Source organism: Amblyomma americanum, chromosome 3 (assembly GCF_052857255.1).
Source record: "Amblyomma americanum isolate KBUSLIRL-KWMA chromosome 3, ASM5285725v1, whole genome shotgun sequence".
NCBI lineage: Eukaryota > Metazoa > Arthropoda > Arachnida > Ixodida > Ixodidae > Amblyomma > Amblyomma americanum.
The window spans coordinates 207,352,129-207,376,901 of record NC_135499.1 but is presented as its reverse complement, the minus strand read 5'-3'; the positions used below and the strand labels follow the sequence as shown (position 1 = coordinate 207,376,901).

The 24,773-nt window shown below is 48.7% G+C and overlaps 1 protein-coding gene across 1 annotated transcript in view; it reads left to right on the top strand.

The window, feature by feature from the left end:
* The first annotated feature begins 15,734 nt into the window (after positions 1 to 15,734).
* LOC144124358 (uncharacterized) overlaps positions 15,735 to 24,773 on the top strand; it is a 72,530-nt gene continuing 63,491 nt past the window's right edge. Inside the window, exons 1-3 of the mRNA XM_077656987.1 lie at positions 15,735 to 16,075; positions 16,751 to 16,879; positions 17,519 to 17,913. Of these exons, the coding sequence (XP_077513113.1) occupies positions 15,735 to 16,075; positions 16,751 to 16,879; positions 17,519 to 17,913 (865 nt within the window). The remainder of the gene's footprint in view (positions 16,076 to 16,750; positions 16,880 to 17,518; positions 17,914 to 24,773) is intronic.

Below are 24,773 nucleotides of genomic sequence, written 5' to 3'. Positions count from 1 at the left end.
CTTTCTTCCTTTATTCTTTCACTCCCTCCTTTATCCCTTCGCTTACGGCGCGGTTCATGTGTCCAACGATATATGAGACAGATACTGCGCCATTTCCATTCCCCTAAAACCAATTATTATTATTACTTTTATTCTTCTCACTACTGAGAGCGAGCCAGAGAGAGTAGCTTCGCATCGCATCACTCTGGTGCCGATGACCAGGGCCAGCTGGCCAGCCAGCCGGTCTGAGGCAAGCTAAGAGGGATAGTGCACCCGCAGCAAGCAATGTTACTAACACGACGCTCGTCCTTGAGCGTGGCTGTGCAGCTCGCAGTCCATTCGGAGGCACTTTTTTCTGTTTCTTGTAAATATTTCCCAGTGCCGAATGTTCGTGATAGCACGCCCACGCTTGCCTTAATAAATGTTCGGGACCTTTTCACACACACACAAAAAGGGACACCTAAATGCACGTAGATTAAGAAAAACGTCGAGCATATTGCGGGCGTGATAAGCGAGAAAATATTGAAAATAATTCCCATACAGACTCCATTCTTTTCATAAAGCGATTCTTTTTGCCTCGGGGCATGAAAGGGGGATGGTTATAAGAATAAAACAAAGATTTATGAAGTAAAAAAGTACAAAAACTTCACTGTCGATAGTGCGTGCCTTGAGCGCGAAGTGCTGCCGGTAAAGAATTCGAGTTCTATTGTGATCTTATTGCGAGACAAATTTTCATGGCGCCAAATTCCGCAAGGCTCTTTCTGCAGCTGTTCCGTACACTTCTCTTCAGTATTACGGCGCATTGCGTATGTATATCAAAGAACGGGGTACTTTGGGGAATGTTCTTAGACACGGAGCTGCTATTTCGTCGACTGAATCGTACCCGTTGAGAAAACAATGTGTTGTTCACGAATTGCGCGAGTGGACTCAGCAGGCAGGAAAGAACCGCCTGTGAAAGAAGAGAGGTTCGCGATAACAGCTCAAAGAGAACCGCTCATTCCTCGCTGGCCGAGTGCAATTATTCTGGAGAACCGCTTTGTGCCAGTAGACGGGCAGCCTTGGCCTGTACAGCAGAATCAGTCGCCATCGATCACAAAGCCCGCGTGCAGCCCAGTTTCCTGGGAAAAAATGTTGGACCCGTCTTTCACACTAAGACGCTAAAAAAAACTCGATAATCGTCCATTGTAGCGGAGAGAAGCATATGGTGCGAATGAAAGACGTGGTAGCGCGTCGTCAGCTGTGTTGGGGGAAGAGCCGATATACGCTGGCTGAGAGAACGCGTCGAGTGCGGTTTCCGCGAAGATGGTCGTGTTTCGTGCGGACGATGCGGGGACAGCGCTGAGAAAGTTAAATTGCTTTTATTTAGGTTAAAGTGATCAAGGATGTAACGCGTAAAACGCAACGTAATAATGCGCTGTTTGTGGGGCTAAAATGTGCTGAACGTAGAAGAAATGCAATGAGGCTTAAGGAATGACACCCGCCGCGGTGGCTCAGTGGTTAGAGCGCTCGGCTACTGAGCTGAAGTTCCCGCGTTTCGATGAAGGCGAAACGCAAAAGGCGCCCGTGTGCTGCGCGATGATGACCCGTTGCGGTGGCTGAGTGGTTAGGGCGCTCGGCTACTGATCCGGAGTTCCCGGGTTCGAACCCGACCGCGGCGGCTGCGTTTTTATGGAGGCAAAACGCTAAGGCGCCCGTGTGCTGTGCGATAGTGCACGTTAAAGATCCCCAGGTGGTCGAAATAATTCCGGAGCCCTCCACTACGACACCTCTTTCTTCCTTTCTTCTTTCACGCCCTCCTTTATCCCTTCCCTTACGGCGCGGTTCAGGTGTCCAACGTTATATGAAACAGATACTGCGCCATTTCCTTACCCCCAAACCAATTATTATTATTATTACTATTGCTGTGCGATGTCAGTGCACGTTGAAGATCCCCAGTTCGTCGAAAAAGTGCGTCGAAAAGAATCTACAGAAGTTACTGGATAGCAAAAGACCGCAAAAAAAGCATGCAGAGCAGGGTGCTGGTGTGGCTGTCATTCCTTATGTACATAATGTTTCGCACGGCTTAAAAAAGTAGCAAACAGATATGATGTTCCCCTGGTGCTTACCGCACCCCGGAAATTAGTGAGCCTTTGTCATGAAATGAATAAATCGGGGAAAAAGGTAGCTAACACATGTAGTATCCCACACCAAGAAAAGTTCGTAGAATGTGCCACTGGTATAGTCTACAAAATTCTCTTGTCATGCGGCATGAGCTACATAGGTCAATCAGGCAGATGTCTAAACACCAGGTTGAAAGAGTGCAGTAATAACTTAGGAACAATAACGAATCCTGCAAACCTTGTCATTGTGCAAATCACAAATGTTCACCTGCATTTGAACGGACCACAATTTTGCTCGGGCAAAAGACAACAAAGAAAGAGAAATAAAAGTAGCCTTTGAGATATGGGAGGCCGGTGAAAACGAGTGCGGAAGCACACCCTCGGTGTTGTTATCAAGTGAGGAGTTACATCTAATCAAGAAACGAATGAGCGTGCGACACAGCCGTTGGCGATGAATTGATAGTTTCAGCATGTGCATGAAATGCATTTATCTACCCTCGTACCAGAATAAATCTCAGTTGTTAGTGCGCGCTTGTCCTGTGTCCCCCCGTTCCAGTGTCGTTTTGGTTAGCGTGTAGCGCGTTATTCACACCGAATGTGTACTTACGTCTCCCAAGAGCGCTCTCAGGAACTCCAAAGAGACTTGTCATTTCCGTGGCGGCGGTCTGGATGCAGTTGCGTTCTCTTGGCCGCGCCAGTAACAAAAAACGAAATGGCTCAGCAGGCGCCGTTATCATCGCGCTGCAGAGAAGGTGTGGTCAGAGGACGTGTTTTCTGGAACTGCGCCGCTCGGCACTGCAGCGCCCTATTGAGAGTTGAGAGGAGGCGGCCCGGAGGCTACGACGCCAACAATGAAGGTGCGAGCGCTAACGTGACGAACGCAGAAAGAAAAAAAAAAAGAATGTGTTCGTTGCTCCGCTTGCAATCTCCGGCTCGGGACCCGGAGGCGAATCTCGTCCGGGTTAACCACTTTCGCACTGTCATGATTGCTTCCGGAACCTGGCGTAAACATGTAGTCGTGGTTCTCTCGTCAGGTTCAATGGTGGCTGAGGCATTGTCCAAATGTTTGCTCTCATGCAGCATGCAGCGCCTTTCTTACCTAACGCACTTCGGCCATCACTCTCAGTTTGGAAGTATGAGGAGCTTAGCGGGCTGTTCATGAGAGCAGCGTTCTAGAGCGTCTTACATGCCGTACGTTCCGGTATATTATTCGTATCCCCGTTTTTTAACTCACTTCTCCTGAACAGTAAACTACTGCCATATTTCGGGGCAGGAAATCCAACGAAAGGTTGAATAGCGGGGCCCGGAGCGGCGGATTCGTCTCAAAGACAACGTGCCCTGCGGCCGCTGAAGACAACGTGATTTAAGACAGCTGCAACGTGTCTCCAAACTTGCTTTTATCCCGCCTGAAATTCAACTTTTAAGAGTTGCCATTCAAAAAAAAAATTAAAGTAGTAATCGCGAAACACAGGAATAATAGAAAGAACGTTCCGAAATTAACTGACTTCTTGATTTCGAGGAACGAGGAGTCGACGGTGGAGCACGAAAAGCGTGTGCGCAACTAAGTTTCTGGAAATGGTGCAGCTGGAGCCGCGCGGGCACTAGAGTTGAAGAGTCGCTCAGCCGAACCTTAGTAAATGGTTTTAAGAGTAAGAAATAACTGTACCTGTCCTTTCCCCGCCATCCCGAGCGCAGCAGGGGAGATAATTTGCCGTAACAGGCCATGCCGCAAGCGCGGCACGGCTTGCTTTTCTTCTTACTTCGTTAAATAGAAATAAAAATTTGGATTTTTTTAAAGTGTCAGAGCTGCGACCGGGTTTCCAGATGTGTCGTAGTTGGGGACTCCCGGTCAATTTCGACCACCTAGTGATGCCTGACGCAGAAGAAAATATCGGCACACCGACAGGACTTTCTGGCCTTCCGTCCCCATCGAAACACGCCTGCCACTGCCGGGAACAAAAAGGAGTCCGGATAACTCCAGGTAATTCCTTTTTAGTACAGGATTTTCACGACAAGCAAAAATTTAGCTCGTGCAACAAAGGAGCTTCATGATGAGTGCAAGCTGAACCAACGCTCAGATGCGCACGCAAAATATAAACGAGGAAACTAAATTCAAAATCAAGCCACCGACACTGCAATGCCAGAGAACTAATTTATTACCGTGTGGGAACAAGGAATGCAGTACGACCGCAGTCTTTCCGGGGAGAAAAATTAGATTTTCCGGACTGTGACAGCGCTCACATTGAGCATAGCTCTCTGGCTGGGGGCGGAAGCCGGGGTCAAAAAAAAAACAAAAAAACACGAGGTTTATATTTTTTTTTATACCCTTGTCTTATGTAATCACTGCCGGTGAGAGCGTCTCTGAGGTTTCAAAGCCAATACAGATAAGGTATAAGCTCGTGCTGTCGCACGCTATTGCCTTCTCGACAAGCAGATTATTCGGCAAGCAGATTTCAGTGAGCGCCGAAGGACTTCGCTTTCCTTATTGCGTTAGCAAAGGGCATAGAAGTTACATCTATGGGAAGCGCAGGCTACTTAAAACGAAGGCAAAGAGGCGCCACTGTTTCGCGTAATGAAGACACGCGCGAAAAAAAAAAAAGCCTATCGTCATTCTCGTTTCGATAATTCAGCCATGGTGAAACTTGCATGGTTATGAGGAAGGCAGTGCTCTTCGGCGTGTATCTGGTCTGCACTCGACGAAGCGCTGTGGGGGAACGCTTTCGTGCTGTTTGGCACTCGCAGTGTTGTGAGGAGTGGTACAGCGCTCAGTTTCTGACTCGCAGTTTTTTTCTTTTTCTTGCGGGTGGTATGCATTATTCACAGCGCGAGTGCAATACCGACGGCGCATCGAATGTACAATATGTAGATCTAGTTGGACTGGGCAACAGCGCGGCTGCGGCCTGTCAAGCTTTTCCAGGAAGAGGGGCATGCTTCGCAGCGCTCCGCTCAGATTTCGAGCGCGCCTATTGGCTGTCTATTGAAGTCTTCTTTCGCTAAGTTTGAAAATGTTTGCCTTTCGTCTGCGCGTTTCGAAGCTTTGTTCGACTGCTCGGCCCACGTCGTCCGTATATAACAGTAGGCTCCCAGGGGCTCTTGGGGCGCATATTTACGTTTTCCTAAAGAATAAATTGCTTCGCCCGACTTATATTCTACGTCTAAACGTCCCTTGCAGGTGGCGCTGCAGAGCGTCGTGGCTTTGCACCAAAAACAACATTCAGTCGGATCTTGTATGTCTCCGGCAGGCGAAAGAGCAGGGGATTATCCATATGCCGATTCTTTTATCTCTTCTTTTTTTCTATCTCAGAGAAAGGAAATAAAATATCAACGATATAGTATCCGTACACTCAACGTCAACGTCGTCTGTTTATCCGACTGGAAGAAAAATGCCGTCGCTGGCTGCCAGACTTAATGGTGTTTTTGCGAACATGCTGCGTCAACACAGTGTTCCCTTTTTTTTTTGCTGTTGATGTAACTGTCTTTCTTCTGTTCGCTTGTTCCGGCGCTTGCCATGATTGGGTACGAACTAAAGACTCGCAATGCGCGAAACACGACGTAGAACTAAAGCTGCAGTATTGACGGTGTGGTAGTATGAGCCGCCACCATGTCTCGCGTGCAGAAAGCGGAAAATACCTGCGAAAAATTGTGTAGGAAAGGGTTGAGGCAGCAGAGAAATAAATGAAAAGTTCCCAGCAACGATTCAGCAGCCAGGAGTTACGAAGGCACCGCTTGGCGCTTAAAGCCGACAACATTCATCTGCAATGCTTCGAGCAGCTTGAGTAAACGCAGGAAGCATGCACAATACAAACAAGCCGATGGAAATTGTGGTTCCTCGTATTGTTTGGTTTCGCACTTCCGATTCTCGCTTGTTGCGAGGATCGGCGATCATGAAAAGCAAATCACACACACGCATCGGGCTATTACGCACAAGGCATCTGTTGGAGATCGCGCTCCGGGCATATTACACCACCTAACCTAATACAACAAGACGAACAAATCCAGCAGCATGCGTCTGGTAAGCATGGTCGCGCATTTTCGAAACATACCAGAGGCAAGCGGTGTTGAATCAGGGTTCTCGCCATCTTAGATATGTACAGAGGAACGCCCACGTCTTAAGGAAAAGTTGCCTCATTTTACGCGTTTTCATATGTGCCTCTTAACGAAATGATTCTGAAACGTAACGAAATTAAATAGATTTCAGTGTGGCATCCCGTTGTCCCTACAAGCTGTTTAACACTTAGATGGAAACTGGGAGCACGTGGCCTTACCACGCTTAGAGAAGCGCTTCCGCCGAGAGCGGGATAGAGCCGACGAGGATTGTGGGCACCGCAGGCGCTTACGCGGAAACAGCAGTCGCTCGTGCTATGTGCCTTTTCTTTAGGTCCTCCCCGGCTGTTGACGACAGCGCTTCGCAAAGCACGGTGACTACGTGCTCCCAGTTTTCCTATAAGTGTGAAACAGCCTATAAACCTTCCAACGAGTGAAACGCGATGATGCGAGTCTGTTGCCTTCGGCACACTCCAAGTTGTGGCGAAGGTTACGTGTTTTGGAAGACACTCAAGTATGACAGAATTCCAGAACTAGTTGAATGCCTTTAAATCTAGAATCGACATGTGTGAAAACATTACTAAGAGGCGTCGCACAGCTTCTGATACATCTGACGTCAAGCTCAAAGGTTATCGCGTTTTTTTTTTTGGTCTACGACTCTCGCGGAAGCCAGTGAGTGTGGCAGGATTGGGCTCGCACATCCCGCATAAGCTTCTTTGCCGTCTACACGGCTGGGTCGAGTCGTCTTCACACCTTGCAGCAACAAGTGTTTTCAAATGGCGCGTTTCCGGCTTAATCCAAAGAAGTTTCATTTTTTCCTAATTATTTTTCTTCATAGAAGCAAGTGTGCGCTTCCTCGTCACTTGATCCTCGACTTGTTACCTGTTCACCAGAAGAGCGTGCTAACTTGCACAGGATAGATAAGCGCAACGGGTGTTATACATCTCATTGAGGAAAAAAAAAAAGAAAATTTCACTGTCGTTGCCACCTTTTTCTTTAACCTTTAATTTAATTGATACTGCCTTCCTGCTTGTTTCTTTTATATCTGTCCCAATTTATTTACTTCTGGGTAATTGGGCGAACATGAGCTAAGGACCCCACCCCCACCTTCTCAATTTCCTGGGTGATCTTTCTGGCAAAACTAATAATGCCTAATTTCAACTCACCAGCTCATTTGCAACAGCCAAGTGGTTCATTTTGTCACCGCAAAACGAATACCTCACAAGTTCATCGCGGTTACTTCGGATCTGCGCTTTCTAACATGCAGTGTAAAAGTTTACGCCAGGCAAGAATAAGCTCCAAGTGCATTAGACATTCAACAGAGTGAAGGTGACTGTGGACCATCAGCTCATCCGCATTCTGAAGAGGCATTCTGATATGCGTTATTTCCTCCTTGAAATCACTCCCAAAGGCACCAATAAGAATATCGTGCTTAACAAGCCGCACAAAAGAGAAAACTTTTGTAACAGCAGGTAACGTTTTTCGCTGCAGACTAACTTTTACTTCTGATATGCAGACGGATTCGGCGCGAAAGCCTTGATAATAAGTTTAGGGAAGGAAGAGCCTTTGTTTGTGGCCGAACCAAAGCTGGAGATGTACTGTCCTGCTGTAGAACATAAAAAGGTGATCTTAAGAATTATGTGGCACAAGCAACGGTGTTGCGCCGTGCTTTTTTTTCACACAGAATTAATTTAAAGTTAAACGAATGCGGAATTATGAAGGTGAACAAAACTTATCGCTTAGGGTTTATGTCGGTGTCAGTCGTGACAACGAAACAAACGGGTGCTTTCCATTTGTACAAATCCACAACATACCCACAGGGACTCATACTTACTCGAATCTCTTCTCACGGCATTATGTTTACGCAGATGCAAGCGCCTGCCATGTGGAAGAGCAATGGACCAGAGTCGAACACAATAATGGTGGTATTCACGATCTCAAAACATAATAAATAAGTCGGGTGACTCCTCGCAACGCTATAGCTGGAAACCTATCGTAGCCCCTTCCGCGAGAGCAAGGCAAACAAAGCACCAACAACATGACAGCCTTGTTTACAAAACACGAAGGCATAACGAGGTTCTCTGCGATCAATCTTTCGTCTCCATTTGTTTTGAAGCAGACGAGACTCGTCGTATTACTGCGCTCATTTTTTTTTTTGCATTCGCCGCTCTTTGAAGATGGAATCAGCAGCAGTGTCCGAGGCTGAATCTGGATGGCCGCGTGCTTTGTTTTGTTCTTCGGGAGCCGTTGTCGTGGCTACTTGTGTGGCTCGTTTGGGCTGACGCCCGCGGGTTGTTTGAAAACGCCTATCCGCGTTCATGGCCCATGGTGATGGGATATGACTCGCCTAAGAGAGTGGCGTCACGACTCTCGTGGAGCCTCTCTCCACTGGAAGTTATAGGCACGGGAAAATACCGCGTCGCCACTTATAGTATACACCTCCAGCGCCTTGTTGACATGGCACGCCATGGTATATAATCACATGCCGTTTACCAGCGGAGTTCGAGCTTCGCGCTCTCTCATAATTCTGCGCATCATAATTATAACGTGACTCCTACCAAGTGGAGCAAGTTAAAGTGATTTTATGGTTGATTTCGCACCTGGTACACACCACGGCTGATTGCTCGCACACTGCAGATAACTAGGACTCTTTGTTTCAGAGTAAGACCGGACTATCTCTCATTTCTGAGACCCGGAAGAGTTTCAGCCAGGTCGTATTAAACCCGATTTCTGCCGGTAGACTGTTTTTCCTAGATGCACGTTAGCATTGAAAACAACTGAACCATGCAGAAATTACGTGCAACCAGGCTGAACCAAGCAAACAAGAGTTACTGCTCGTTGCCACGTGGAAGTGAGCAACAACCACAAAAAGTAGTACGTTCAGGTGGTGAGTCGATGAATCATTCGGACTATCTTCAGTCGTTTGGTACATGCTTTCCTCCGGAAATGTGTGCTTGTCAAGTCGGCCAAATATCATCTACACACCGATCCTGCGCTTGGAAACACATTTATTGTGGTAATTTTCGAACTTCAGAGGACGTAAATCGCCTTGGGAACCATCGCTCGCAAAATAATTTTCTAACTTCGGCTACTACTGATCCGGGAACTACTGATCCGGAGTTCCCGGGTTCGAACCCGACCGCGGCGGCTGCGTTTTTATGGAGGAAAAACGCTAAGGCGCCCGTGTGCTGTGCGATGTCAGTGCACGTTAAAGATCCCCAGGTGGTCGAAATTATTCCGGAGCCCTCCAGTATGGCACCTCTTCTTCCTTTCTTCTTTCACTCCCTCCTTTATCCCTTCCCTTACGGCGCGGTTCAGGTGTCCAACGATATATGAGACAGATACTGTGCCATTTTCTTTCCTCAAAAAAACCAATCATTATTATTATTAACTTCGACTCAGCTTTATTGGTCACTAGGCGCAATTTTACAGAGCTCAGGCCAGAGCCAAAAATTATTTTATTAGCAGAAGCAAGGGGGTAAGCAGCACAATAATTAATTCGTGCAAAAGCAACAAAAGCATGACTTTGTTTACTGCAGCATTCTGAATTTTTGACCGAGAGAAAAAATGAAGTAAAATAAAAACAAAGAAGCTCCAGGCTCCATAGCGTATTTATTTCTCGCATGCAAGGAGTGTACTACGACACGTGTGTACTGCGCAGTGCCGCACGAACGGGTGTTTGCAAGCAACATGCCCCGGGTTCGAACCCGACCGCGGCGGCTGCGTTTTTATGGAGGAAAAACGCTAAGGCGCCCGTGTGCTGTGCGATGTCAGTGCACGTTAAAGATCCCCAGGTGGTCGAAATTATTCTGGAGCCCTCCACTACGACACCTCTCTCTTCCTTTCTTCTTTCACTCCCTCCTTCACCCTTCCCTTACGGCGCGGTTCAGGTGTCCAACGATATATGAGACAGATACTGCGCCATTCCCTTTCCCCAAAAACCAATTATTGTTATTATTATTAAGCAACATGTGATCAAGCACCAGGAGACGCCGAAAAGCGTGCCGACGAGGATTTTCTAGAACAAGTACCAAGAACGCTGAAGGTCATGAGCAAAAACAAACAAGCAAGCAAGCAAGCAAGAAAACAAACACACAAAGAAGCATTCAAACAAGCATACTATTCGGTGACATGTAATCAGACAGCCGAAGGTAGCCCTGCGATACAGCGGATTTATGGGCTTCGAGAACAATCTGGCCCGTTTGCCTGATTTTTCTTTCCTTGCCTTTTTTGTTTTCATCCATTGAAATGCGCAAAGAAACGACGTTGCGCTCTGCGCACCCTGATAGTGGACCGGAACATTCAAGGCACCTTGCAGCGACGAGTCCCTCGCCGAAATGCACAGCATCTTATAGGTGAAGTAGAAACAAGGATTCCATCATCACTTGCTGGTGGATTATATTCATGCGGATGAGCTCCTAATTAACGTAGTTTTCTCCTTTATGCTCTGATGCAAGCTTAAACATTTTGAAAGAAAAAAAGCGTTTACAAGCCGCCAAGAAACACAGCTGTGGGTAATAATGCCACCTGTGGCATAACTCAGCATGACAAAAAGCGCGCATTGCCGATAAAGCGAGGAGAAGCTAGTCGAGGGTGCGACAGCGCAAAAAAATACGTCATCTACGAGTGCAATCTCTGCAGCGCCAGTATATCTGTGGTGTTGGATTTCGCATCCGTGCAAAGGTAGTCAGGCGCACTGTTTTAGTAGAAGAATGCTTCTCGTTTTCCATTTTAACGCGACAGCGGTAAGTAGCTCGCTTGTGTCGCAGAAAAGCCGGCGTCGGCGTTGTAACGCTAGAACCTCCAAAAAATTATTGTGTAAATGCGAAGAATCGAACCCGGGCCTTTCAGATTGCGATGCGAGCACATGCAGAACACGCCACGAAGGTGTTTCTATTCTTTATTACTGGGTATTATGAGATTCAATACACAAATAAAACACACCAACCTGGCTTCGGTTGGCGGAGTAAAGTTACAATTTCTTCAGAAACACCAATTCATCAAATAGATTAATCCACTCAAGTGGATCAGGTAACGCCTGATAGGCTTCTCTCAAGTAGACCATCATCTGAATAAGATTTTCGCGTACAGACTGAACATTAGCATCTGCATGGCGGATTGAACACGCTACGAAGGCTCGTTGGTTCGAACTAAATAAAAGTGGGCTCAGTGAATGCGTTGTGGTCTTTGTCATCGTGAAGTGTCTTTGTGCACTGATGCGTACATGAGGAATACCCTGGCGGCGCTCAAACACGCTGTCGCGTTCCACTCTTTAACGCGAAGCTTAATCGTCTTCCGATTTTGTTTAATTTGATGAAGGTATTATTCATAATTTTCCAGCGGAATCGGAGCTGTGTTTTTTGTGTCCAAGAAGGCAAATATTTAGTTTATTTCGGCTTTCCGAACGCAATTAGACATTGGGGCAGAAGCCAAATAAGTTGTCCCAGTCGCGCAGGAAATATTTTTCTCTTTGAGTTTCAACCGCGAGAAACGAGCATCGACACATTCCTAGATGAGTGCAATGACGCTGCGGCCTCTTCACTGGCACATGTCCGCTGAGTCCTGTGCCCGTGGCTTGATTCGTGCGGCACGTGGAGCAGGAAAAGGTAACACCTCTTCCGGCATTGCGACGAGAGAAAATTGGGTTCGTTCAGCGATTTGCATAAGCCAATTTACACTACCTTGCAATCAGACTGCCGCCGTGCAGTAAGCCTGGCATGGCGAAATGTGTCGCAATTGCAAATGCAAACTCTGGTGTTTTTTCCTCGGGTATTTTCCTCACGTATGTCGACGACTGCTTCACAGTCATCAAAGGATCTGAGATTCAATATTTCCTTTCGAATTTAAACCCCGTAGAACCTAATATTCAGTTCACGCTGGAAGTGGAACAAGAAACCTCCCTGCCGTTTTTGGACGTCCTCGTATCCCGAAACCACAACACCCTTCAATTCTCCGTATACCGCGAACCAGCTCCCGGTATCTGCACTTCGCTTCGAACCACCCGACAGTCCATATAGCATCAATGGTGAAGACGTTGTTCAGAAGAGTTGAGACACACTGCAGCACAGAACTTGACAGAAAAAAATAGCAGCGCACGATATTCAAGGAACCCGTCATGAACGGCTACCCCAAAATACTTTATTCAAGAAACCATTCCACTTCAAAAATACAGCAACATGCGCAAAGAAATCAACATACAAAAACCAATACCACCACCAAAATACGTCACTCTACCTTAAGTCTGAGGTGTCAGCGAAATCATCGCCCGAATCCTGAAAAAAAGGGGGTCTCCAGTTTGCCACAAGCCCGCAAACACTGTTGCGCTTTGCCTGCCTGTTCCCAAAGACCGGCCATGGAGCGAAAGAGCCCAAGGCATTGTCCACAAAATTCCTTGCGCCGACTGCGACGCAAGCTACATCGGGGAAACCAAAAATCTCAAAGTAAGAATTCGGCAACATAAAAACGACGTCCGCAACTTCGCAAGAGAGCGCAATCCTGTAGCCGAACATTCCGAAGACTCAGACCACAGAATCAAATTCAACGAAACCAGCATCCCTGGAACCGAAACAAATTGCCACAAAAGGCTCCTTCTGGAATCCTGGCACATCCAAACAACCCCGAACAACATCAACCGCACAAAAAGAAACCTGCCGCCAATATATGCCTAGGGACTTCGCTCTGCAAACACTCAAAGGAAAAAAAAAGTCTTTATTGACAGCCTCCCCACAGTGCCACAACGTGACTCGCAGCCTAAACCCAACACCCTCTGCTTACCCCCCCACCCAATCCACCTTTCCCTCCCCCACGCCTTTCGCATCACAGCTTTCCTTCTTTTGACCCCCTCCTCCCCTCCATACTTAAAGACGCTAGCTACTGCCCCCAGTCACCCCTGATGAAGGAACCGAGCTGGCTCAGAAATGATGGGTTTCAAATGAAATCTTTTGGTTGGAGAGGTGGAGTATACGTCTTCAAACCCAACCAGGCAGGTAAATCTGTCGAAATGCTTAGTTTTCAAACTCTGGTGTCCCCTTTTTATTTTTTCTCAGCCATCTACGCACACGCACAAAAGCATATTTTGCAATAAAGCGTGCCCCGCCGCGGTGGCTCAGTGGTTAGGGCGCTCGACTACTGATCCGGAGTTCCCGGGTTCGAACCCGACCGCGGCGGCTGCGTTTTTATGGAGGAAAAACGCTAAGGCGCCCGTGTGCTGTGCGATGTCAGTGCACGTTAAAGATCCCCAGGTGGTCGAAATTATTCCGGAGCCCTCCACTACGGCACCTCTTTCTTCCTTTCTTCTTTCGCTCCCTCCTTTATCCCTTCCCTTACGGCGCGGTTCAGGTGTCCAAAGATATATGAGACAGATACTGCGCCATTTCCTTTCCTCAAAAACCAATTATTAATTATTAATTAATAAAGCGTGAGAGGCAGGCCTGAACGCTGTCTCTGAAGCCTATACGCGCGATGGGCACGGAAACGCGTGTTTTGCTCTTTAGACACCGCGCGCTAGACCGGCCCAGACACCTGTCTGTGAGGCATGTATTAACGCTTTGTGTTAACGCTGCGTAGAACGTGTACCCCATTCTGTTTCCCAGATTCTCTAACTCACCCATTCTGTCGTTTTCACGTATCATGACAATCAGCTCACATCTACGCTTCTCCAATTTATTCTGTCTGTCATTCTCTTTCCCTTGTATGAAATAGCGAGGTCGAAACAGGGTCCCCCCCCACCATTATATTTGCCTTTCTTCTTCTTGAGGCTTGTACCCTGTAGTATTATCAAGTACGCGTGATAAGTTATCAAGCACGCAGGCTGATGTATAGCTTGAGCCAAGACTGTGTCACACGTGCCGCGTATCGGGCCAGTCATGTGTCATGTGACCTTTCCGGTCTTTATAAGCCAGCAACACCCGGCAATAAACGTTCTTTGTTCTGCCACTACCCACCGGCTACGTTCCGTTACTTCAGTGGCGACGAGGATGGGATAGCTGCACAATGACAGCCAGGCCACCCGAGTTCGACGATACGACAGGTAGCTGGAGCTGTTACCGTGTTCGTTTGGAGGCCTTTTTTGAGGGCCACGGCATCACAGATCCGGGAAAAAAAGCATGCGCTTCTGGTGTCGGCCCTGAGCGACAACGTGGTTCGCGTGCTTCAAGGCCAGTCGGAATCGGTGAACAGCTTGAGCTACGAAGTCGTCTTACAGCACCTGGACAACCACTTCGATCCAAAAGCCAATGAGATTGCAGCAAGCTACGCATTCTTTATGCGGAACCAAGCGGAAGGCAAAAAGGTAAGGGACTACATCACCGACTTGAGACGTCTCGCAAAGGACTGCAGTTTCGAAAAGTTTTTGGACCGCATGCTGCGGGATAGGATTGTCTGAGGAATCCGTGATGAACAAGCTCGACGACACATGTCGCAGCAGAAGTTAAGCCTGGTGGAGGTAGAAGCGTTTTCTCAAGCAGCGGAAGCCGCAGAAACGAATGTCCGGGCAATGCAAGAGAGGAGCTTCAACGACAACGGTGCTGCCAACTTCGTACAGAAGCACAGGAGGAATCCGCAGAAGTCCGGACGCGGGCATGGATCCATGACAGAGTCCACGCAGTGCGGAAGGTGTGGCTCGAACCATGGTTCGGAAGTGTGCAGACACAAGAAAGCGACGTGTCACAAGTGCGGCATGAAGGGTCACCTGGCAAGGATGTGCTCCAGCGGTCGCACTAACCGCTCAGGCACCTTTGCGGTGAAGGAGCTAGACGGCAGTGACGGAAGTAGCGAGGATATTCTCTACGCTTTGGAGGCTCACAACAACAGTAGGAACTTGTCCGCACGGCAATTTGAAAGGGATTTCATCTGGGAAGGCCGGAACCTGCGCATGCTGGTAGATACAGGGTCCACTATCAGCGTCATTCCAAGAAGGGTATTCGATAATAACCGCGAATGGTGGCCGCCACTGGAGAAGACTTCACTGCGCCTGACGTGCTTCCTGGGGCCGCTGCCGGTTCTTGGCCGAGTAGCCATGAAAGTCGAATGCAGTAACACGCAAGTGACAGCTCGCTGGTTGTAGTGAATTGCAACGGGCCTCTTTTGTACGGCCAGAACACCACACAGGCCTTCCGTAAGGCTGGCCTGGCACTACTGGAAGAATGCGCGTCGCAGAACATACATGTAGTACACGGTGACGCCACGACGGCGAAACTTTTGACGGAATTTCCAGAAGTTTTCGAGCAGAGTTTGGGTTGCTGTAAGGGACCACCCGTAAAACTACGCAAAAAAGATGCCGCTCTACCACGCTTCCTTAAGGCTCGACCGGTACCATACGCGCTTCGGGAAAAGGTGTCTGCAGAAATCGACCGCCAAGTACAGGAAGGAGTGCTTTCACCAGTGAGAGTTTCCGAGTGGGCTACGCCCGTCGTGCCCGTAGTGAAGCGAAACGGGGATATTAGGCTGTGTGGAGACTTCAAGTTAACCGTGAATCTGGCGACACATCTGGAACAGTATCCGTTGCCAAAAATTGAGGACATCTTCGCATCTCTGTACGGCGGAGAGGTGTTCACTACTTTGGATTTACGACACGCGTATAATCAACTCCCACTGGACGACGAAGCACGAAAAATGGCCGTGTTGAACACACACAAAGGGTTGTTTGCATACAACCGCCTCGCTTTCGGCATCGCATCTGCTCCAGCTTTGTTCCAGCGCCGCCTCGAATCCGTTCTGCAAGGTCTTCCTCGCGTCAAGGTGTACTTGGACATCATTATTGCTGGAAAGGAGCACGACGATTCAACTCTCCGGCAAGTCTTCGAGCGACTGCGCGACAACGGCCTCAAGTTGAACCTTGAAAAATGCAGGTTCCGCGAGAAGCAAGTTACGTTCTTGGGCCACAACATCGACGCAACTGGCTTGCACCCCCCTCAGAATATGGAAGCCATCACCGCCGCACCAAGACCAGATACGGTGAGCCAGCTAAAGTCCTTTTTGGGTTTGATCACATATTACGCAAAGTTTTTGCCGAATCACGCAAAAACGTTGGCTCCACTCTATAGGCTGTTGGCGAAAGGAGCACGGTGGCAATGGGCAGCCGAGCACGAAAAATCCTTTCAGGCAGCCAAGCGCGCTATGGGGGAAGCGGAACTTCTCGTCCACTACGACCCCGAAAAGCCGTTGCGGCTTGAATGCGACGCTTCACCAGTGGGGGTCGGCGCGGTGCTGTCACACCGAATCGGGAACAAGGACCACCCCATATCGTTCCGTTCGAGAGCTCTGACGCCGGCTGAGCGGAATTATTCGCAACTGGAAAAAGAAGCGTTGGCCTTGGTGTTCGGCGTTACCAAGTTTCGAGATTACTTGTTGGCAAATCATTTCACTCTCGTGACGGATCACAAGCCACTGACCGGGCTGTTTCACCGGGAACGGCCAATTCCGCACATGGCCGTGGGAAGAATCCAGCGCTGGGCCCTGTTGCTGTCGGCTTACCATTATGATCTCGAGTACCGCCCAGGACACCTAAATGCTAACGCAGACGCGCTCAGTCGCCTACCCTTGCCGGGCTTGGGTGAACGAGAAGGGCAAGAATCAATGGAATACGTGCTTTATACACGGGGCCTAAATTCCATGGCCTTTTCCGCTCGGCAACTAGCGGACCTAAGCCGCTCGGACGATAAGCTTCAGCGGATCAGGGGGTGGATCTCACGCGGCTGGCCACGGCACTTATCGGCAGCACAGCAACACCTGATGCCGTACTTTTCTCGCCGTAACGAGCTCGCCGCCAGCCACGACCTGGTATACTGGGGCCATCGAGTAGTGTTGCCGGAGGCGGCGCAGCGATGCATGCTAAAGGAACTGCACAACAGTCACCCCGGTATCACAGCCATGAAGCGCACAGCTCGAGCGCTATTTTGGTATCCAGGACTAGATAGGGACATCGAATTGTTAGTTCAAAGTTGTCCTCAATGTGTTCAATGCTGGCCCATGCCAGCTGCTGAGGTTCCGTCTCCATGGCCAGCGAGCAACAAACCATGGTACAGGTTGCATATGGATTTTGCAGGCCCCATCGATGGCTACCAAATTTTCGTTTTGGTTGACGCCGAGACAAAGTGGATGGAGGCCATACCTTTAAAGACCGCCACAGCAGAGACCACCATTCAAGTACTTGAGGGTATTTTCGCACGGTTTGGCATACCATACTGCTTGGCATCGGATAACGGACCACAGTTCACAAGTGCCACCATGTCTAGTTTCTTGCAGGTAAGCCATGTGAAACACGTCCGAACAGTCCCATACCATCCTCAGTCAAATGGGTTGGCGGAGCGGGCCGTGCGGACGGTAAAAGAAGGGCTTCGAAAGAATTCAGCAGGGACATTGCAAGAACGACTAATCAAGTTTTTATTCCGTTATAGAACGACACCTTTGAAGCGAGGGAAATCGCCAGCGGAACTGCTGTTTGGTTTCAGTCCCAGAACCAGGCTGACGGCTTCACTCACGGACATCAAGGTCACAGAAAATGATTCCGGTGAACCTGTGCCAGCAGTGACAAAATCACCAACACGTTATCAACCAGGAAAGCCTGTATGGTCGCGCCAGTTTCGGTCTGCTCGGAAGTGGATGCCTGCGACTGTGGTGTCCACGACGGGAGCGCGCATGGTTACTCTAGAAACACCGGAGGGATCGCAGCGCCGCCAAGTGGACCAACTCAGGCCTCGGCTCGACGTGGGGTCGTCCCCTAGCAAGCCGAGCCCAGTCCGGACCCCTGACGAAGCTCAAAGTAGCTCTGAGGAGGCAGAAGATCATCAAGGTACGGAGACACGGGAAGTCCGCTCTCAAGCTGAAGACCAACCACCACGTCGCTCGACACGCCCACGGAAGCCACCGGATCGTCTCACTTACTCCAGCTTAGGGGGAAGGGATGTAGTATTATCAAGTACGCGTGATAAGTTATCAAGCACGCAGGCTGATGTATAGCTTGAGCCAAGACTGTGTCACACGTGCCGCGTATCATGCCAGTCATGTGTCATGTGACCTTTCCGGTCTTTATAAGCCAGCAACACCCGGCAATAAACGTTCTTTGTTCTGCCACTACCCACCGGCTACGTTCCGTTACTTCATACCCGTCTCTCCCTTGCAGTATAATAAGGCTTCATTGCTTTCTTAACGATATGCCTTATTCGCTGTTTCGTTCCTAATCACATCGAATCGGTCTCTGCGAAGGAGAAATAAGGTGACGGGTAAAAGCCACACGAATGTATCTTGACGGGTCCGGCTTCCTCTGTGCACAGTTGAACACTGCTTGGGTACAAGTTGGAAAGATAAGACTCTGCACCAGAATATTTCAAAAAGAGAATGCAGCATAAAAGAAAAGAAAGCGAACATCTGACAGAACAAGGCTTCAGTTAGAAACGCTTACACAAAGAGCGTTCCCTGCCAATCAGGGTACAGCATCGCAAAGAGTAGACACTCACACAACCAAGGACACTGAAGAAAGTGCACACAGCATAGATGAAGACTCATGGTGCGCCATAGACAAGGAAATGTGCATTAGCGATGCGTTTCAACGGCTTATCCCTGTAGAAGCCATTGAGCGCAAGACTGTTTAGTAAAACTGCCGCATGGTACGATATGGACTGGTGACCGTACTAATCACTACAGTGAAGCATCACTCATGCTTCATTATGACCCATATTGTACATATAAGTGTAGCGGCGAAGGTTTATCTAGAACGTGTAATCAGGAGTTTTTGGTTACACGTTCTGGTTACCGTATTAAACGGTAGTACGTCGAGTGTCGATAAAAGGGAATCATAAGTTTAGCATTTCACTGCTGCTGGGCAAAAATGCCCGTGTGTGCTTAATATCCGGCAAAAATTAAATTTACTGCGGAATTGCTCAGCCCATTTGTTCCGCGCAAATATTTCTTAATGTCCAGCTGCAAAAAACCGTGCTTTCGTACATTTCTTGCTTAGAAATGCTAAACCGGCAGCAATTTTTATTATTTTGCCGTAGATTCTAATTCATGACAATGCACGATTGCCAAGGAGACCAAATCATCGAGGTTTGATCCCATTAAAAACAGCCGTGTCATTAGCCTAACCAACCTAAGGATGAAGGGTAAAAGTTTGTGCATATATCGCAAATGGCAGACTTCCAACAATACTAGCTTGAGGTATGCATGAAGGGATGCGTTTTGTGTTCGAATTATGTTTCTATGGCTAACATATTGACAACTGTACTCAAGATAAAAACAAGTAAGATTATTTGCACCATCGCGTACTCCGCAATGCTCGAGCTTGAAGAGCATGGTGGACACAGTCAAACAATTTCGCAAAGTCAGTGTATGCAAACCTAATAGAAGTTCTCTATTCTCATTAGCATGAATAATGAACTAATTTTCACTTAATCGCTTAAACCTCCATTCTGTGAATTTTTCTTTCAGAAAGCCGTATTGATGAGGGGAGTTAAATGCGCATTCGTTTAAAAATTGTGAAGACGCGTGTGCATTAGTTTACAAACCTTTTGAAATACACTATGGAGATGGGACGAGAGTTATCTATGCTGTCTTCGTCACCCCGTTTTTTTTTTGGGGCGACCACTATTGCAATCTGAATTTCCTTGGGAAAACAACTGTGCTCCAGAGCTAGACTGTGTAATTTAGTCAGGACAGGTCGCAATGAAGGGATAAGACATACATAACTGGGATAATTTACGTAGCAATTCACGTCTCGTGATTTGGAATTTTTAATTGCCTGGAATTCCAGTATCACCTCAGCCTTATCAGCGATAAGACATCAGGATTACCGGCTCGAAACGATAATTCTAGCAATTGCATGTAAATAACTGAGCGTATGCACGAGTATGACTAATGGCAGGAGATAAGCGTACATATACATCGTGCAGGGCTTCAATACACGTATCCACACCGACCCGAATCGACTGTGCTTATTTCAAAATATATGTGAAAGAGTTAAAGCGGCAGTTAAAGCGAGGTTTCTAAGCGAGCGCGAATTCAGGCCCGCGGCTGCGTGATCATCGCATCGCTGCACATGCCCGCTGCTACGCTCGGACAGCACGTTCGCAACGTGTCATTTCGCATGGCCTACGAGGGCGAGCTTGAGCACAAGGGCGAGTTTAGCGCGTATACAATTAGGGGCGAGAACCGAACCACTGGAACGTGATCATCAGCGATTGGGATGAAACCGAGCGTGCTTCTCGAAACTGTGCTGTCCGCCTGTGCCACCCGTGCTCTTCCTGGAAACCGGCCTTCCGGCACATCGAGTGTGCTGTTACAAAGCTAAACAAAAAATAGTCTGTCGAGCGATCGGGGTTTGCACCTTATTAACCCAGCGTATGTAGTCGGGAGGACGAGTTTTCCGCGAATGCCGTTTTCGAAATCGATGAGCGCTTTGTTGTTATGGGAAGGGCTCGTTTACTCTTTTGAGCGTAGTTTGCAACAGCAGCACTGTAGTTTGTGTCAGTTGGTATGTTATATAACTGGAGAACACAGTAAATACACAAATATGACATTCACAGAAAAACGTGGGAGACACTTAAGTTCACCTTAAGGGTAGGATGCTATGCCATATTTCAAAAGGTGCGCACCATTTCACAGGTGTCGACACGCTAGCTGCCATCACATATTGCTTTATTACACATCAACGTCCGGGCCGCTGCTGTGGCTGTGTGGCTATTGCGCTTCTCGGCTGTTGACCTGAAAGACGCGGGTTTGATACCGGCCGTGAGGCCCGTGTACTTTGCGGTGTCAATGCGCCTTATAGAACCTCGGGTGATCGAAATTATCCGGAGCCCTCCACAACGGCGTCTGGCCCTCATAGCCTGAGTCGCTGTTATACGTTAAACTCCATAAAGCCAAACACACACACACACACACGTGCACACACACGCACGCGCGCACACACACAAAAAAAGAAACAAGGAAATTGAGAAGCCAATACCGGAGCGCTAGTGTTCGTTTCTGTAGCTTTCCGCCCTTGACGTCTGCTCTGGTTACAAAATACTAACTTCACTATTCATCCCATCAGTTTCCCAGATTAGAGATGCATTAGGAAATTGGTACCGGCTCCCAGACTGCGCAACCTCAATGTGCAGCTCTTAAACAATCGAGCCGACATGTCATTGTTTAGTACGAGACTAGCCGCATCTGGCAAAGAGCCGACGCAACCATATATGTTTGTTCGCCATTATCTTCTGCGAAAAGGATGAAAATTCAGTGTATTTACTTGTCCTCTCTTGCTTGTCATTAATATCGTCTCGCGTTCTGATGGGTAATGGAGTGTTTGCCCTTGGCGAAACGCGCCACGGAATCCAGCAGTTAGCCACAAATAAAGTTGTGCTTTTTATGGAACAGAACTTTTATCCGGGTTCCATTGTGGCAGCTTTGTATTCGGCCGCACAGTGATGCCATCGGTTACGATTAATGGGAGAACCAGAGATGACCCTTCCCTGCATCTCATCGCTTTCCTTCCCACGTAGGGAATTTCCGCACAAGTTCGCCGATTGCGCTCCTTCGTGTAATGATCACGCTTAATTAATGGCACCTTTTAAGAGCCACGGTCTTCAGTACTTTCTGAAAGTATTCCAGTATCTCCGCCCTACTTAAACAAACCAAACAGCCATCGTCCATTGAAAGTTCGAAACGTCGAGGAGAGAATGGTGGAAATCTGTGGACTTCCACCCGTGGCCAATCATACAACAACAACAACAACAACAACAACAACAACAATTGGTATTGGGGGAAAGGAAATGGCGCAGTATCTGTCTCATATATCGTTGGACACCTGAACCGCGCCGTAAGGGAAGGGATAAAGGAGGGAGGGAAAGAAGGAAGGAAGAAAGAGGTGCAGTAGTGGAGGGCTCCGGAATAATTTCGACCACCTGGGGATCTTTAACGTGCACCGACATCGCACAGCACACGGGCGCCTTAGCGTTTTTCCTCCATAAAAACGCAGCCGCCGCGGTCGGGTTCGAACCCGGGAACTCCGGATCAGTAGTCGAGCGCCCTAACCACTGAGCCACCGCAGCGGGGCATCATACAAAGTCATTTCGCGTACCGCGCACAGGACCATATCTTTTGAAGCTGCGCGCTCGATATCTTTTGCGGTTATCGGCATGCTCTTGGCAGTAGAAAAGCAGAAAGTTTCTTCAGCGATATCAGTGGCTTCCGACAGAGGGAGGCGTGACAAGCTACCAGCGCTGCTTATCTTTCCGCCCGACTTGAGCGCGTGGGAAAGGGAAAATTGGCGAGGAAGATGCCCCATCGATGAATTCGAGCTGCAACTACAGGGCTTGCGTGGTGTTTCGGCTCGGAAATTGTGAGTGGCTGATGGTGTATTATAGTATTGAAACTACCCCCACACAAGTACAGCCCGCTTCACGCTTGTGTATAGAGCGCTCGAGCAGTGCACACCTGGTATAAAACAATGAAATTACAGAGCAGCCCCTGACGTCTGGGAAACGTGCTCATGTCTACTTCGTTCACGTGTCTATCTGTCACTACTTCCGCGCAACTGTTGCCCTTGGAACCTAGCGGCTGTGACAAGATTTGGGTTTGTTTACTGGTAAGTAAACCGTCTGAGCGCTTTACACAAGGGTGGCGCGGACTGTATGTAAGTTCTTGTGAACTTTAATTGACTGTCCTAGACGCGAACGTACCCGGACGCTCCTCGCAGTTAACGAAATGTGCTAACATTGCACCTAAGCCATACCCAGAGGCATCACATGTCAGTCCTTGCTTACGTCATAAAGGTCCAAGACGCTATCTTGACTTAGTAGCTGCTTGCATTGTGCAAGAGCCCTCCAACTGACTCGACTATTTCCATTCTAGCAAGTCTAGGCAGGGTAAAAATTTCGCATAGAAATTTAGTAGGCTCAAAAATGCCTTCAGCTTACTCACGTTCGTAGGTCCCGGCAGCTCCCGTACAGCCTTCACTTTGCCTGCAGTTGTATGCAGACAACGCCTACTTCGTGTCCTAGACACTGCCCCTTTAAAGAAGTTTATAATTTCACTAAATTTACTCGGATACCGGGTCTGTTTAGTGTGCCCAGCACTAGCTCTGAACGGCTGTAGCACTGTGCTTGGCTTTTGCCGGCAGTCATCACATCGTCGAAGTAACAGGCGGTACCAGGAATTCCCTAAAACACCTGATATATGGCGGCCTGGAACATGGCTGGTGCGCTTGCTACTCCATATGGTAACCTCCTGAGCCTAAATAAGCCCATGTGCGTGTTGACCGCGGGTAGCTCTTGCGTATGCTCATCCAGCTCGATCTGGACGTAGACCTTTCAGACGTCCAGAACGATCACAAGCGATTCGCCTACAAGATGCGCAAAAATATCATCAGGAAGAGGTAAAGGATAGCGATCCACGTCAATGGCTTTGTTGACAGTTACTCTGTAGTCACCACATATTTATTTCTGCTACATTTTTCTTTGCCACGTTAACCAGCGGCGTTGCCCGTGTTCTGTGCCTAACCCAGTGTACAACATCAGCTTTCTCTAGTTTCGTCCATTCTGATGATGATTATGGATTTTTATGGCTCAAGGGAATCTGCTGCCAAAGAGCGCCATGGCACAAGGTTATTCTCTCTACTTATGGTGGGGTCAGCGACCCATTTCCCAAGCATTTCACCCTAAACAAGCCGAGCACCAGACCAGGGGAAAGCTTGTACCCATTGCATCACCGGTGGCTACCCGGCAGCACTGGGAAGCGAACACCGCACCTCCCGCATACGAGGCGGGTGCTGAGGCATAAAAATGCGGTTTGTATTTTATTTCATAAGAAAGCTTCCCTTGAAACTTTTGATGGCACCGTACCCGGGCGCGAAAACCTCAGCGTGCTGCTCCTTTTTCTTTTTAGCAGCGTCTACAGCCCTTTTTCGCGCGATACCTTGTACGTTCAGCAACGCTTCATGCAGGTTTGACGCCGAGTCATGCATACTTACCTTAATCTTATCGAACCGATCCCGCCCCAGAAGCGTAGGCATGCGCGCACTTTTCCCGTGCTTGACGATGACTGGCGGCTAGCGACAGCTTTGATTTCCATGACTCATGTCGACATGCGACACCCCTTTCACGCAAACGGAAGTTCCGTTGTAGTACCGTCCTTGTCAAAAGCAACCACGCAGGCGCGAAGGGTGCGGGAGCGCTGTCGTGCGGTGGCGTTGCGTTCTTCGGCGCTTGCTGCGGGATTGCCGCCGATAACGCTGCTTTGCGCCCTCATGTTCGCTGCGTGGATGCTGGTGTGGTGTTTATCTTCGTATAGGGCTGCGCTGTCCACATCATCTGCGACACGCACGAACGGTCTCATGTTTACGGTTCATCCTCCTCGAAGGCGCGCGTTCGCTGCTGTGTGTGTTGACGGCCCGTTCCGTCATGAGGAAGGAATGAACTCAGGATAGGCGTTTACGTCACATTTTTTTGAAGCAGCACCCCCCCCCCCCTCCCCCCCTCCCTCTTCCTGGCCGCCGGCTCGGTGCACTTGCGCATGCGCAGCACACAATGCAGCAGACGACGTCGCGGCGCCCAGCGCTAGCACTGCCGTCGGCCAAGGACTCCCAGTAGTCCTTGCGAAAGCAGGTGACTTCCGGTACATTTTGTGGCGTGCAACTCGGATAGCGAAGGCCCCTCCTGGGCTTTCCTTGCTCCA